Below are 17,258 nucleotides of genomic sequence, written 5' to 3' on the forward strand. Positions count from 1 at the left end.
ATAGGACATTTTACAATAACAGAATTATGATTTTAAAAAAACCAATAAAGAACCAACAACTACATTTATATAATATATTTAAATTTACAGGCAAAGACAAGATTTTAGTTTTATTTGGAAGCCATTGACGGGATATAGTATCAGCTTTGATTATTTATATGCCTAGATAGATTGTCAGAGTAGAGAAGGCGCCAAAAAAACAGTGACCAACAGTCGGGTAAGGATACGCACACTAGTAAAATAGTATTAAGTTTGTTAAGTATCAACCGTATCTGTCACGCACACCAATATAACAAATTTGACTCCTTTGTTTTAGTACTTTTTTATTGCGAAACTCATATCCAGCTACATAAATAACCAATCACCAAGAGAAAAACAATAAAATATTCTAATTATGAAATATTAACCGTTCTGTTCCTCTTCCAAATTCAAACTCGGCCCCGTATCCAATATGGCTTCCGCGCTCGGTATCACGATGACGTCCCGCACGTTATTAGCGCAGGCTATGTCGCAGACCCCACTCTTGTTGTGACCGCACGTATCGCACGAAACATCCACATCTTCGATTTCAACGCTGACCTTCCTCTCCATATACTTAGCTATATCGATTTCATTTTTAGGAAAATCGTAACTCTTCCTACTTGAATTCGAACAGAAGTCCGTTATTTCCGAACATATCCTCTTGACGTTCTCGTCGAGACACGTCGTACACGTAACTTCGTCGTCGTTATTACTCGATATTCTCACCAACTTCTCGTCCACCGTGTCGTCGTCGCCCAGTGTGAACTGCACTTTATTTTCTGTCAACTGTACCGTTAATTTAGCTATTTCTGAGTCGGAATTGTGTGGTTTCAGACTTTGAGAACATTCTGATTTCGTTAATTTCATATTGTATATGTTCGATTCGCTTCCCATTATCGACATAGTCGAATCGTTTAGCGATAAATCCTGTAAAATCATACGTCAAATTTTATGTACCAATCAAAAACTCAAATGTTAATTTAAAATCTCGTAACGATTTCACATATGACAACATTAGATGATACACTACCTACACACCTGATAGTGTTGCCACTCTTATAAATATTTTTCAAAAAAAACTATGTGAAATATATAATTAATATAATTATTCTTAAAAAATAAATGTGATTGCCAATTTTATAATTTTCTTTTATGAGTGTATTTGATAGTTATTTATTTATGGAAATATAAGTTGTGCTTATTATTATTAAAAACACCAACTCACCTGATCTTCGTGATAACTTCCAACGCTTCTAGAATGCTTATGTCTCTTGACGTTCACCGTCTTCTGTGGTGTGTGACTATCGACAGATTCCTGTTATTATTAAAATTACATTAATCTCTTATTTTTTCATAATAATGTATTTACTTTAATCATTGACTAATTTATAATGTAAAATAATAAACAGCTTTAATAATACCAACTAACTAATGTGGCCCAAAAGTTTTTGCCTACCCGAACCATGTTTTTCAGTTGTATTCGGTTCCCGTGGAACCCTAATTCTTTTATGAAGTATGAAAGTACCCTAAATTGCTCCCAACAATAACTATCAGTGAAAATCTTGTCAAAATCGGTTCAACCGTTTCGTAGATTAACCGGTACAAACAGACAGGCAGACGAAACAACGATTGCGTTTTGTTCGAGTGTCATGTATTCATAGACAATAACATTACTACAATTTTATTTATTGATATAATTGTACAAAGTCAACGATGGTGATTATATCTTCCCGACCGATTTCGGACCCGGTGACCAATCAGAAGGAAGAATAGCGAACTGCGCTGAACATACTATGGCACATAAGTGTGTGCTCAAACACAGCCACACCCCCTATTCCCTGACTCTCGTAATCCGATTGGACGGCAGTTCCGACACGAAGGAAATGAGTTCAGGCGCAGGACCAACGGCTTTACGTGCGCACCGAGGCACGGGAGCGTACACACTTGCAACTTCTGAACTCCGAAAACCAAAGCTCAAATTAATCTAATTTACTTACTCGACATTTTATTCAATAGGTAATTAACGAAATCTAATCGTTATTTTTATCGTTATAAAGTTTAAATTAGCTTATTTAAATAATGCACTTAATTGCATGAGATATACCTTAAATCTATTGAATTGCCTATATTTCCTCTCAGATGGCACCAGACTTCGTAGTGACTGCGTCCTTGGACAGAGACTGTCAGCTAGCCAGCGATATGTACCGAATAACTTCGATGTATCCGTTCTGTAAAAAGTAACTTTTTAAAAAACGAGAGGTGACGTGTAGCACCTGGTCGGAACGAAGTTGCTTCCTCTCTTCCTCATTTATTAACAGGAACAATGAAATAAATTAACAACCTTTACATTACATTACATTAACAGCCTGTAAATTTCCCACTACTGGGCTAAGGCCGCCTCTCCCTTTGAGGAGAAGGATTGAAGCACATTCCATCACGCTGCTCCAATGCGGGTTAGTGGATACACATGTGGCAGAATTTCGTTGAATTTAGACACATGCAGGTTTCCTTACGATGTTTTCCTTCACCGCCGAGCACGAGATGAATTATAAACACAAACTAAGCACATGAAAATTCAGTGTGAACCCGAAATCATCGGTTAAGATGCACGCGTTCTAACCACTGGACCATCTCGGCTAACAACGTTTAAGAATAATTAAATGACAAAAAATATGAAATAAATGTAACGAATGACATTACTAGGTGGTAGGGCTTCGTGCAAACTCGTCTGGGTACCTACCACCGAGTAGTCAAATTATCTACCGGCAAACAGCTATACTTAGTATTTTTGCGTTCCGGTTTAAAAGGTGAGCGAGCCAGTGCAAGTACTCGGACAAAGGACATAACATCTTAGCTCAAAAGTTGTAAGCAATTATTAATATTTCTTACAGCGCCAATGTCTATGGGCGGTGGTGACCGCTTACCATCAGTGGCTCGTTTGCCCGTCCGCCTACATAACATAAGAATAACAAGTCTCGCTAAAAAGGCCGCAGAACATTCTATGAATATAATAAAATCGAATACTATTTCCAATGATGTAAACTAATTCAAACATGGATCCTTAACACGAACTGGATGAATAAATATCTATATTTCCAACACCTATTGAATATTATATGATATTCACTGTGTAGTTTCGGAAAAAAAACGACGTTTTGAACGTTGACGAATACGTTAACGAAAATTTGGAAGTAAAATTAATTTGGATATAATTGATCAGTGATATTATAAATAAAGACACAGTAACCAAGAATTGTTATTGTTTGACAATATAGTTGAGCTTTCAGCATATAAATCTATGGTTTTTTTTTTTCTTTATTTGAGTATTGAGGACCAATTTTTTTTCAAATAAATATAAGTCAGATAAACTTACAGGTTACTCGGCGTGGTCAACAAACGCTGTAAGTTAGACAGCGTCGGCCTCATGTCGTGCACCGTCAACCCGCGACCCCAGAGCAGCTGGGCAATGCATTTGTTCAGGAGAAACATCGCGTAACGAAACAGAGTTATATCACCGCCCCTTGCGAACAATGGTATACTGGAAAGGGTTCAATATTATTTCAATTTAAAATCAGCCTGTATATTATTTACTTGTAAAGAAAACATGCTGTATAATGTATTAATATGTGTGTCATAACAAATCAGTATAGTGATTGTTCAATTTAGTTAGAGTTGGTAAAATATTAAGCCTATTTCTTGGAAACATTAGGTTTTTAAGCAATTTCGACATACGATTCGATTTGGTACTAGACGTGAACCCGTTGGTATATCCCTTTGGATAACCGCTGTAATAGCTGTCTTTAGCCACAAGCAGAAGCCTAAATTGAGACCCCCATATTTCTTTAACTTTTAAAAATAACGAGAATCTATCCAAAATCAAAACATTTTTAATTCAAGAAGGCCCATAAAAGCACACTTGAATCGTCATGTTACAGGGTCGATTTGTATGTAAAGGTGCTTCACTGTACTGTACTTATACGGTATTTTCATCTTAAGTCTCACCCTCCTAGGAGATGAATTACGAAAAATCTCTTAGCGCTCATCTAGGTGTCATAAAGAATTCCTGTGCAAAATTTCAAACTGTTAGACCCATGATTTTGGCTGTCTAAGCAGTTATGTGCCCATAAAATCATATCGGTATCTAATTCCTTCAACGCTGAACACGAAATAAATTATAAACACAAATTAGGCAGATAAAAATTCAATGGAGCTTGGATTAGGATTTAGGGGCCGTCGCGGCTGACCTTTGCTTAAGTAATAAAAAAAGTTAAAACAAAATACTTACTTTGGATCCGGTAAATCCGGTGTGATGTCTAATATCTTACTCGCTGAACCGAGTAACGTGATCTTGTAGCGTAGAGGTTGATTCAATATGGCCGCTGTTAGTGATGTCGCTTGAGCTACAAAACCGGCTGCGACAGAATCTGTGACCGGATTCGAAGCTCGAGGGTTCTCATCACCACATATCGGTAGTGGCACGTCACATATCGACCAATTTGTTGCGTCTTGCTGTAAAAATAAAAAATAAAATTGTCTGTAAAGTCGATTTACGGGCGATAATTTTGCGATGAAATACGTTTAATATTCGATTTAACCGAAAATCGATTCAAATGCCAAACGTTCGGTGTAAGAAAAAAGTAAAATAAAACACCTAAATTAATGGATTTCATTATATGTATCATAACTGTAAACTAAAACTAGGCCTTTATATACTTATCCTTCTTTTTCTTCATATATTCAACTTACTATGTGATCTCGAAAAATAAATTACTTGCCCAGACTAAACAACAGATCAGCTGTTACGAGTTTGTATGGAGAAGCGAAATTTAATAAAAAATAAGAAAAATATTTAATTTTTAAACACACTGTAACTTAAGATTTACTTGTACTTCAAAACCGGCAAAAGTTCGGCTGATTTTTTTATTTTCACCTAATGGTCATTCGGCCCATCTCTAGTGATAACGTACTGCTCGGAGTGGAAAAGAGATAGATGCATAGAGATGCGTCACAAGCCGAACGCTTAGGCCGATCGTGCCTCTCTATCGCTCGATCCGCGCTCTCGCTCGCACGCCCGGCTCAGGCGGAACGTGACAATGAGTCATGCTTTTCCGTGCGTGCAGCCGCCGTTCATCGATTTATAAGACGTTATCACGTCATAACATGCACTTTATATAAGTAGGTCCGACTTCGCCCTCGATATAAAGTTTCTTTTTCTCGCTGGAAAAATGCATCATGCGTTTCCCCCGCCTGAAGTGTGACGGTATGTGGGACTCGCCGGTGCCCAGGACGCCTAATGCGCCTTCGTACACCGGAATACCCGCAAAAAAGCAGCGGTACCCTCTCCGTCTCTTGGGGGGGGAGGGCACCACGGGTTCGCTTTCGCATGTTACTGTGGCACCATGGAATAATGTTGTTTACATTTTTAGAATACATACAAACAAATCTCAATCATTTATAATATTATTTATTCATCAAAACCGTATAGGTAAAATATAGATTAGACATTTATCTTTTAATTCTAACTAACTAGCTCTTATTGCTCTATAATTACACAATTAAACAACACCATCATTTTTTAAGATATGTTTCGTGAGTGAAGAAAATATCTTCATAACAAATCAAACGTAAAATATGTTAGGCTAGTATCGCCCGCGACTTTAGCTGAATAGTTAAGACGTTAAATCATAACAAACAAACTCGATTTCGCATTTATAATTTTATTATGATGCAAAATTTAAAATTAAATCTAGATGACCTGCTTGAATAAATTGTATCTAAATATAGTTTTTATCGTCTCTATATTGTATAGGTTATCCAGTTCGAACTTGTCGTAACTAGAATAACCGGATTGAAGTTGTTCTAATGTGAACAACTCACTAGAAAGCTTGACATAAAAATAAACACCAATAAAATATTCGAATATGTATAATCTAAAGACTGCATATTTAGTGAGGCGCGGCAAAAATAATTGAAATGAATTACTAAATATAAAACATAAGTTTATCTCGCCGTCTGTAACAGATAAACTCAAAAACTACCAAACAGATATTTATAAGGTTTTCACTAATGGACGGAGTGATTCATAAGAAAGGGTTGTGTAAGTTGTCTGAAACGTAATGATGATATTTCAAGTTGTCGGCAAAATTATGCCGACCAATAGAAATGTTTATCATGATATAAAGGTTTTATGACATGTGCACTGTGCAGCCTGTACATTTCTCACTGGTAGGCTAAGGCCTCCTCTCCCTTCGAGGAGAAGGTTAGGAGTTTGGTGTTGGTGACAAATTCAAGTTTTCTCACGATGTTCTCCTTCATCGCCGAGCACGAGATGAATTATAAACTCAAACTAAGCACGTGAAAATTCAGTGGTTCTTGCCTGGGATTGAACCCGCAATCATCGGTTAAGATGTACGCGTTCTAACGACTGGGCCATCTCGGCTCTTAAATATAGCTAGTGCATAATAACAGAAAGATACACCCTAACAAATCTTTAGAGATCTGTGAATTAAAAACTATATAAGCTATTGTTACAAATATTTTGTAATGTGTGACTTATAACACTGATTTTTTTATACTGTAAAGCAGAACACCGATACACAATAAAGTAAAGCAATTATCAGTAACTTTCCCACTATTGGGCTAAGATCTCCAAGCCATTTCAAGGTTTGAAACTTACTCCACCACGCTGCTCAATGGGGGTTTGTGGCACACGAGGCAGAATCTCATCCACCATGCAGATTTCCTCACGATGTTTGCCTTCACCGCTAACAACGATATGAACTATGAACACAAATCAGGCTCAAAGCAAAGTACCAACGCTTAAGATTCAATACACAGTATTGAAGTACATAAGAAAAAAAAATGTTGAGTTCGTTGTCTGGACAAAAATAATTGCTTGCATATATTAATAATACTAGCCGTGATTACATTACGACTTTATTACGATAAAACAATAACCGCAACGGTTTTAATATATTCTTAATACGTTTTAGAATTGTAACACTTCTTCAGGCATTGTTGACCTTTCGTCTCGGTAGCACGCGAAAGTGACCCCGCGGCACCCGCCGAAAAGTTGGAGAGGGTACTGCTGGTTTTTAGTGGGTATTCCGGTGTATACCTCCTCCCCCTCACTTCACGTTTCATCCGCCTGATCGATTCCGATCAAGTCTGTATTTACAAGGGAGACAAACAAAGTGCACTGTATATTCATTTTCTTTTAAAATCCGACTTGACCGGAGAGTTACAAACGTAGACCAACAATAAGTGCTTTCCGAAGCACGGAAGTGTAAACATTGTCAAACTTACAAACTCCGAAATACTAAAGAGAATAACTTGTATTAGACCGTCCTGGGGATGGAATCCAGGAGCCATGGATCTGCAGCAGCAAAAAGCGTAATTAACTTATCCTCACCTGATCTATATAGAAGATTCTAGACAGTTGCATCAGTAAATCACTTCTGTAGCTCGCTAAAGCTGCGTGAGATCTCGCTGCAAGCTCCCTTAGTGCATAACACGACTCTCTTGTCTCTTTCAACGCTTCAGTACGACGAGAAAGCGTGTGATAATTTTGCATCAATTCTGAACCTGGGAATGAAAAAGGACTTAATAACGAATTGGAAAAAAAAATAAGTTTGAGAAAGCCATTTATCATCACGAGGTTAATATGCCATTTAACATTTATCAATAAACAACAATAATCTTTTTATTTATGTAATTAATAAAAATCCGGCTCGAAGGACTAAACCTTACCGACATCTTGATTCTCTTCAAACAACTTCGCATGTCTCTCTTTCAATCGTCTAATATTTGCTAATTTGCTATCTCTCTCATCCGAAAGTATAAGTCTTTTGAAATGTAATATTTCTAATTGTTTCGTAAGTCTAACGTGTTCTGCTCTTTGATATGGAGAAGGCTTAGACTGAAAATAAAAATTAAATGTTTAATTAATATACTAAGATTTTTAATGAATAGCTAAATAATCTTTCTAAAATATAATCAAATACTTGAATATATTTTTATAGTGACTGTTTTTTTTTCAAAATGAATATAATAAAAAATTTTGTATTTTTTTTTTGTTGATTTTTTTTTGGGTTTTCTTAATTCTTATATTAGTCATCTCACGCATACTTAGACATGTCGTAATTCGAATGTCACTCATACTAATCAGAGGTGAGTGGATAGATCTATACCAAGCGGATGATACACGAAAATATTAAATTTGCCTTTGCCGCAAACAACCCGATTACATTAAGAGGACAATTATATTTTAAGGATACTTATAAAACATTTAAAATTACCTTATAGGACAAAAGATCGTTTAATTTTAACGTCAATCGCGGACCGTTTGATACTGGTGTTTTTTCTTCTTTTATTTTACCATTTTTAACGGTCAAATCACTTTGAGAAGAGGATTTTTCCTTTAAACCTTCACTTTCGTCAGGCGAAAACAAATTCCTCTGAGACCTACTTTTACCCTTAAGTTTTAATTCAAAATCCGATGTCCAAGTCTCACTTAAAGCTGATTTCTTATATATCCGTTCCTTTATTTCCTGGACCGCTTCTTGTCGCTTCTTTATAGAATACTGAAGCAAATGAAGATTTTGCAATTTCGTTGCATTGTAACTTGGCCTAATTTCCGATTTGAGGAAACTCAGCGCCAGATACCTATATTTTGGCACTCCATCAGATTCATTGCGTAAGTCGTAACTTTCAGCCGTTTCGCTCAAGTCTACTTTACTCGACAGCTCCTCTTGGGAAGCTGATTTATCACAGTTAAGATCACTGTTTGTAAATTCTCTAACATCTATGTTATCAGGAGAATGTTCATATATATGGTTGGGATCTACATTTTTCCTTTCAGTACTTTTTTCCCTTTTACTCTCTCTATGATTTAAAGACATATTCAAACTTGACGAAGATCTTAGAGTAGGAAAATTTTGTTTAAAACCTCTTTCGACTGGACTGTGACTTTTCGAATATTCTTTATCGGATATCTTTGAAAATTTACCCGGAGAAAGCGATCTAGATTCATTTATAATTTTGTGACTTTGTAAAACTTTTGATTCCAAAGTAATCTTCGATACATTCGTCTTGGTCGATGAGTCCGACGAGAGAGACCCTTGTTCTAATTCATTTTCGGGCGGTATTACGTCCAATTTCAAACTTTTATACGAACAAAAGTATCCACCGTGCATTTGGAATACCAGAGTGTTGCTTTTGAAGCAATCCGAGGTAAAGTTTAAAGCTAAATTAGCCCCTATATATCGGAGACCACTAAAATATACACCCCACGTTTGAATGATAGTGTCCTGCACTTGTTCGCATTTCTCGTCCTCATCTTTACATGGAGGCATGAGAATATGACACCATATCCGTATAACTACGTTTGTTGATGACATACGCTGTGTTATTTCTGAAAGATAAAAAAGTACATCCTAATTATTATACATCGTCTACACTAGTAAGGGATACAAATTAATAAAATTTACATGTTTTTGGATGCAATCTGGTCTAACCACACTAATTTTTCGTCTAAATCATAAAAAGACAACAGAGAACTTTTTCTATATAAATATCGCAATAGACATGGTATTGATATCATTATATATCCTCAAAAAAAAGTTAACAAGTCGAAAGCAATGACAAATTCAGCCTTCTAAAAAAGTTTTTTTTTTTCTTAATTTACTTTTAAATATCGGGTCGAGTAAGACTTTTTAATTAATTAATTTATTAATAAATCAGATGTTTATTTTATAAATGTTAAACCACCGTGTGTGATCATTTTGCATCAATTTGCTGTTTTCCGTACCCCCCTCGGGTCTGAACTGATTATTATTACATAATAATTGAAAGTATCGCGATTAAAGACACAGATCTCAGACAAATCGATATAAACGGTAGAATATCGGCGACAATATTAGCGAGAACTAATAGAGTTGACCTCCTATTGGTCACTTTACCCTGTAGGTCACTGACCTTTACTTAAAAAATCCTAATATCGATAAGTTTAAAGATCGCATCAAGAATATACCTATACCAGGCATATTTGTTCCGTAATTGGCGCCTCAGGCACGAAACCCGATACAAAAAATCCTAACAATTAAACGCACGAAATAATTCCGGCGATTATTCATCATAGGGAGTTTCCAGTACATTGGGCAAGCTCATACTAATGCAAAAATTACTGGTCATTCTATGCTTATTGATAAGATTGACGCGGATGAACATAACATATCAAACAATTGCGTGAATAAACTTTAAACCTTATTGTTTTGATATACAGTTGAAATTGCAAAACAATTTTTTTATATACATCTAGATAGGTCACATAAGCCGTGTTTAGATGGAAACTATAATGAATGTCTGTACTAAATGATTCATTTGTGATATTGATAATATTTACGTTTAAAACAATATAGGTCAAATGTTATTTACTAATAACGAGTCTGTTTTTATTAATATAAAAAAATTACAATAATATTAGTATTTTTTAAATGACTTTTTGAATGAATTCATTTTTGGCCGTCTTGGTCTTCAATTAGACGAAAGAAAAAATAACCTTTTTTCTATTGAGCATACTAAAGAACTAAACAAAAAACTACAATTTAATTTTTTTGTGTAATGTTATGTTGCAAACAGTGACTCATTTTGGCTGAATATTATACGACACTAGTTTTCAAATAGTGCATTTACCTCGGACTTTACCAAGCAAATAAAAACAAATTAAAAAAAATACTACCGACAGCCCGGCTTCGCAAGGGTCCAAGATATTAATAAAGGAATGATATGATGTTAATATAGTTTAAACCCCATAACATTCTGGAATAATGTAGACTTCTACCAGTGATTTTTTTTTCCTAATTGGATGAATAGTTCCGGAGAATACCTCTTACATATAAACAAACTACACACCTAAATTTGATGATTTATATATCTATCATCTCCAAAACAAATATTATCAATGTCACAAAAAGTAAATATTTGTTTTTTATTTATCGACAAGATATTTGGATGAATTTGCCAATTAATGACAAAGTATGCCAACGGCAGAGGTGATCTCTTATCATCAGGTTCACTGGACCATCATAATATTAACTAAAACAAACGAGAAAAAGAATCTACTTCAGTTAATACATAATAAAGTATTAAATTTCTCAATACCTTATTCAACATTTACCTTGAAATGTTTCTCAAATAACCAGATTTTCTTATGCACAATGACCTTGATATATTTTGAATGAACAAACAATCACTTTTATTATTATATCAATATTAAAAGAATTTAATTTTTAATATATATCTTTTGTAAATATTTATTTTTTGTTTTTAATCTTACATACATCGAATATAATATTATTAACCTTTATTTACAACATTGAAAGTATTTTCTTGTATAATATGTTGCCTGTATTATATTTTTTATATTTCTACTTTCTTTACCTTCTAGACCAGAGAGTAACTCGCTATTTTATTTAAATTATAAATGTCAATATTGTTTTACAACTTTACCGAACTAAATAATTCTATTAAATTAGAAAGTATGTCTCTTTCACCTACTTATAGACCCATTATGATGAGTTTGTTTATATTTATGCAAATAAAAGCGAAGGTTTAGAGCAAATTAATGATCTGTGCTAATTTACTAAGAGCGAGGCCTTTGTTCACCTGTCTACCTACCTCAAAAAAAAAAAAGTTATTTGTGTATGTTGCCCTTTTAAATATCTAAATACTTCAGACAAATATAGCTGTGACGACTCAATACGTAACTATACAAAAAGCTGATATGTAAGACGTAAATTAGAGTGATATTGTCACCATAAACATTAGTCATCCGTTATATTTTGTATAAGGATGACATAATCTGTATATATGTAGATGTGATACTGTGACACTCAATATTCTCTGGGATTCCACTAAAAAACTTAGTGATTCTTGGCTATTTATTGTTATATATAAATAATCCCATATATATTTTTTACACATAGTTAACATATTAAAATGTTTTTTTTTTAATGTTATACAATAATATTAAAGAAATATCTATTTGTACAATTCAAATATTTTTAAATAGTGTTTTGTATTGCCTTTGCATACAAAATACTCTGATCTATGGGACTATGGTCACATGAGTCATTTAAATTAATTATTTTTAATTTAAATAAAATTGCTTAAATATATTTTAGCTTATTTCCCTTAAAACCGAATGACTGTAAAACTAACCAACAACAATAAAGTAAATAAACATTTCAATCAGAAATTATTTTTTAATATCATGATTTGATTAAATTCACTACCAGAGTATCAATATTAATAATAACCAACAAAATTAATAATGTACCATACAAAATTATCATACACTTTTATTGCTATGTTTTATTACATAGGAAAGCTGAAATAGAAGAAAAAAAAAAACAAAATGTGGTCACATTTCAACTCCATGCTATAATGATTATATTTTACTTCTTACCAGAATCAATTTCTTTCCACTTAGGGTGAGGTGAGCAAATCCTCTCGCTAGTGTAGAATGGGGCAGACATTGTAGTGTGATGCAAGGTCAGGTAGTAACTGCACTGATGTGTACACCTCTCAGGTGGCCTTATGTTATATCCCACAATCTGTAAATTAAAAAAAATATACTAAATCAATTAAAAGAAGTCTTACAGTAGAATTTGTATTTATTTTTAACTAGTTACAAATGCTACAGCTTAAAAAAGTAGCTCAATTTTGCTTAGTTAATTTCATCGAATTTAGTTCAATGGTTTGGCCATGAAACAGTCACAGACAGAGTAAGATTCATTAATCACCGCAGGCTATGAAAACATTTATGCTTAAAGTAGATTAAACTAAAATACATTAATACCTACTATGAATATTTACTAAATTGTCTTATACATTGGTAAATAAGGTAATAAGGTTCTTTGACTACTTAAAAAATGAAGAAGTTCAGTTCATGCTTCTAATGCTGTATGTCTTTATATAAGAAGAAGTGGTCTTAAATGACCAAAACTTTATTTACACAAGGCGAGAATTTTTTTCCGACAATTATCACAAATTCCTAACAGTAATTAAAACAAATGAGAAATTAATCAATACAGAAACAAATTATAGCATGTATTTTCCTTAAATCCAGGTCAAAAGAAATGTTCAACAGTCAATCTAGAGATTAATAATATATGTGACAATCAATAAATACCACTAAAGCCCTTTGTCATGTGTGGGACAGTCTTAATGAAACAGACTTAATTTAAAATTGGAATTTCCCTAATAAACTCATAGTACACATAAATCTCTTAGTGTCCATTATTAGCACTTAAAAGGTATCTTTTACAGATCTCTTTTAAATGCCTTTGTTATAATATACTATACATGATTTAAAAAATATATTCCCTAAACACAACATATAATTCACATATATTTTTATCATTGTTCATACATATATGTTTATGTGACTTCATCTTCAAAATATTGTGAGAACTCTTTCTTATCAATGTGACATAAATTACACAAGATATGGTTTATCATTATGTCATTAAAATGCATCTTTTGATATAATAGTATGTTTAAGAAATTTTAAGTTTTTTTTTTATTAATTTCCAACTTGGCAAGAGTTAAAAAAATATTTTAATAAACATATTCAAATGCATTACAATGAATACTTCATAAAGTTTGAGTTAGGAACTATTTTGATTAGAATGATTAATTTTTCATAATAAATAATAGTTGCCAAAGCACAGACAAGTTTTTAAAAATGTGTCTAAATTAAAAACTGACAAGATTTCTGTTTTTTTTTTAATAATATCAATTTGGTTCTAAGCTAAAAAATTAGTAAATATGTCTTCTTAGTTCTAAACTTCGGTTCTAAACAATTCCTACTATATAATTGCATAATTATATGACAATATACAATTTACAAAAGACAAAACAAGAAAATGACGTATACCATCAAGTGTAGGCGTTTGTTGGTAAATTTTTTGCCTAACCACTATGTTATGAATATTTTTTTACTTCAATTATTAAAAAAAAAAAAGATTATAATTTTACCTGAATTAAACTACGGAGACGAAGCTGTTGAGTAGTTAAAGGTGTCCACTCTCTGCATCTTGGTCTTCCAAACATTTTATATGAAGTAAACACAGATCACAACGTAATTACAATAAATATAAAATAAAAAAACTTCACTTCCTTAACGTGAAACATTTGACCACTAAGGTTTACATGTTAATAATACGCAACATGGTAAATTATTTCAACACAATAAATAAATAAAGATGCATTGTTCAGCTGACTTTAAATTCATTATTGTCAAGTGTCAGTAATTTTGATCTTGATTTTTAAATAATGTTGCCATATGTGATTTAAAATAGAATAAAATTAAGTTACATTATAAGCGGCAATATTCCTTTTACTAGTATCTTTTTCACAATTACACAATAAATATGAAATAAAAATATAGGTCTGGTTATTATTTCCAAATTTATTATACAGAATTGAACTTAACGCTGATATTGGTCCGAAGAAAATGATGAAAGAAATGCCATTAAAGTTGACATCCAGCCAGTGGAATTTTCATAATAAACTTAAGAACTCCATTTCAAACATTAGTTCCGTCTTTGTAAAAACCTCTTAACGAAATTAATAAGGCCATAAGAAACCACTGCGGATTTAAATAAATAAATTTGAAAAATAAAACAAATTGAGGGTATTATAGAAAAACGAACAATTTTCTTGACATGACTTTTATTTCTTTTTCATGCTACTTAAACATAGTTTTAATTAAAAAATTCAGGTTATAATTGAAATCACTTTGTTTTTCTATAATATATTCGGGATATAGAAATAAAAGTTGTAATAAGCGTATTGCTTTATTTTTTAATATATTTACAATTTTGTTCGATTCAAAGGCCTTCTTATGTATTTAATATATTGTAAATTTAGAGTCACATTAGACCCAACATTCAATAAATATTCGCCAAACCCATTTATTGATTAACAAACTGAGCTACAATTATAAGCCAACATTGTGCTGATAAAATTACGGTTTTTTTTAAAGCTTATGTAGGTCATTGGATTATGATTATTTGCAATAATTTTAACCCCCATATGCATGATGCAAAAGTGAACCATTTTTGAGTAATCACGTTTTTTAGCTTTTTTTTAAATAAATCAAAAAGGCAACTTCAAAAATCAACAAAATAAATCTATTTTTTTCTTCTGATTTATAAAAAAGATTAAACAATGGTTATTTATCAATATTAAAACAATAATTATTGGTCTAAATTTAAAAATGTGAGACGGAAAACGATAATTTTTTTCCACAAAAATGACTTAAAACAAAAAAAAAATCGGTAAGAAACTTGTCATACAGATTATTTTAAAAACATTATCTCTCCAAAATTGTATAACAACTGGGAACTTATTTGAAAGCAACCGAAATAAAGTGACCACAAACGACGCTGGTGGAAATTCGTATCACCTCCTAACGGGAATACGTCAAATTACCAATAACCCTGTATATATAGTACTAGACGCGCTGTCCGGTACTGAAATTTAGCGCACTAGGTTACTAACCTCCCCTCCCGCTTTCTTACCCTTTTCCGTCACTGTGACACAATTTTAATTTTGAACAAATTGTCTAATTCGCACGTGACATTGGCAAAATTTAATATGAGGTAGGGCTTTGTGCAAGTCCGTCTGGGTAGATACCACCCACTCATTATATTCTACCGCCAAACAGCAGTACTCAGTTTTGCCGTGTTCCGGTTTGTAGGGTAAGTAAGCCAGTGTAACTACAGGCACTAGGAACATAACATCTTAGTTCATTTCTTACAACGTGGTGGTGACCACTTACCATCAGATGGCCCATTTGGTCGTCCGCCAACTATATTATAAAAAAAAACTGTTTCTGGTAGGGACAAATAAAAGCTATAACAAAAACTTGTTTTGTTGTAGACAAATATGTCAGGTAAGATAGTTGTATATGTGTTAAACATAATATTGTGGAATTGTAAAGAACGTTTCGTTTTACATTGTATTTTGGTTGGTAGATTTGCTCATGTTCAGCAAAAAGCTTACCCTAAAAAAACATACTTTTTCTAGTGTCTTGTAACATTCATTATATCATGGGCCAGGTTATTGGCAAACAGCGCTAAGTCTTTAAATCTAAGTTAAGATTACGGCCTCTAGGACAACCATCAATTTATGTGAAATGTATCTTCCAGCCTCACCCCACAGAATAGTGCCATTTAAGTCGTATATAATTTCAAAAGCACATCGGCCTATATGTAGTTAGAACGCAGCTCTGTATTCCAAACTGTTGGAGGATATTAAGGGATCGGTTTAGTCTAAGATAGACTTACGAATCATAAGAGGACAGAAACAGGAAACCCGACACATTCAGTATCATACAACATTAGTATTTATTTTTCACTATTCTGTTTTGTTTTTGGTTTTGTAATTATGCTATCCAATTAAAAATACCCTTCTTATAAGGTCGTAAAACATACAATAATAAAAAAAAAGTTAATTGACTTTTAAAATTGTTTAGATTATCAGTAATTCTGTTTAAGTCACCAACGAAACCATGAACAATAAGATTTGTTTTGTTTTTTTCTATACCTCTTCCGTACTACATTTTGCGGTGAGTTTTTTTACATATAATTACACAGGAATTTCAGTTTTATTTTAATATTTAGATCGCACATTCAGCCTATATGGTCCAAATTTCAAAATACCTATGTTCAATTATATTGTAAATTTTGTACAGTAACCTTCGTCAGTTTTCAAATTCATTCCTTTATCAAGTCTTAGTACCTTTTGAATCTAAAGCACTAAACAGACAACTGCATATAAAATTAAACTAAAATAGTTTGATAACTCGGTTCAAAATAGTGTAACATCTTTGGACTACGTCTAGTGTAATATCAACATAAAAACGTTTTTATGTCCCAATTAGTCATTACAAGATTTAAATAAGATATGATATCTTCTACTGAATTGTCAAAGTCTGTCAGTGTCATATATTTTCTTGCAATATCTTGTAATCTTAGAATAAAAACGTTTGTAATATTATTCGGCCGTTATTTTAAGTGACGGTTAATGTAATGACGTGCCGTGTGATGAGTGGTTCCATCAGCACCGGGAAGTGGTAGTGATTCCTTGGTCTTGCCGAAGTGTCTAGGAGGTTTTCAGAGGAACCGACATATGCTCTTGCCTTGTTGGATCAATGCGACAGTGACTAC

General features: G+C 33.0%; 1 protein-coding gene across 2 annotated transcripts; it reads right to left on the reverse strand.

Annotated features, from left to right (window-relative positions):
• Nucleotides 1-368: 368 nt before the first annotated feature.
• Nucleotides 369-14,334, reverse strand: LOC113392070 (uncharacterized). Of its 2 annotated transcripts, XM_026628348.2 has the most exons (10): nt 14,062-14,334; nt 12,488-12,635; nt 8,319-9,433; nt 7,771-7,939; nt 7,433-7,605; nt 4,307-4,530; nt 3,395-3,559; nt 2,126-2,249; nt 1,247-1,336; nt 369-948 (listed from the first exon to the last, which is right to left on the reverse strand). In XM_026628348.2, the coding sequence occupies exons 1-10, from the start codon at nt 14,134-14,136 to the stop codon at nt 403-405; spliced, it is 2,829 nt and encodes a 942-aa protein (XP_026484133.2). In that variant the 5' UTR covers nt 14,137-14,334; the 3' UTR covers nt 369-402. The 2 variants fall into 2 exon arrangements, with proteins under 2 accessions (XP_026484133.2, XP_026484134.2); XM_026628349.2 differs by lacking the exon at nt 3,395-3,559.
• Nucleotides 14,335-17,258: the final 2,924 nt, after the last annotated feature.

Source organism: Vanessa tameamea, chromosome 27, assembly GCF_037043105.1.
Source record: "Vanessa tameamea isolate UH-Manoa-2023 chromosome 27, ilVanTame1 primary haplotype, whole genome shotgun sequence".
NCBI lineage: Eukaryota > Metazoa > Arthropoda > Insecta > Lepidoptera > Nymphalidae > Vanessa > Vanessa tameamea.

Bases quoted from the DNA above. Each gene is read 5' to 3' on its own strand.
- LOC113392070 (XM_026628348.2), bottom strand. From the start codon at position 14,136: ATGTTTGGAAGACCAAGATGCAGAGAGTGGACACCTTTAACTACTCAA. The intron at 4,531-7,432 runs GTGAGGATAAGT...TTATTTTTACAG, and splicing joins GAATCTTCTATATAGATCAG to CAAGACGCAACAAATTGGTC. The intron at 1,337-2,125 runs GTATATCTCATG...TAATAATAACAG, and splicing joins GGCAATTCAATAGATTTAAG to GAATCTGTCGATAGTCACAC.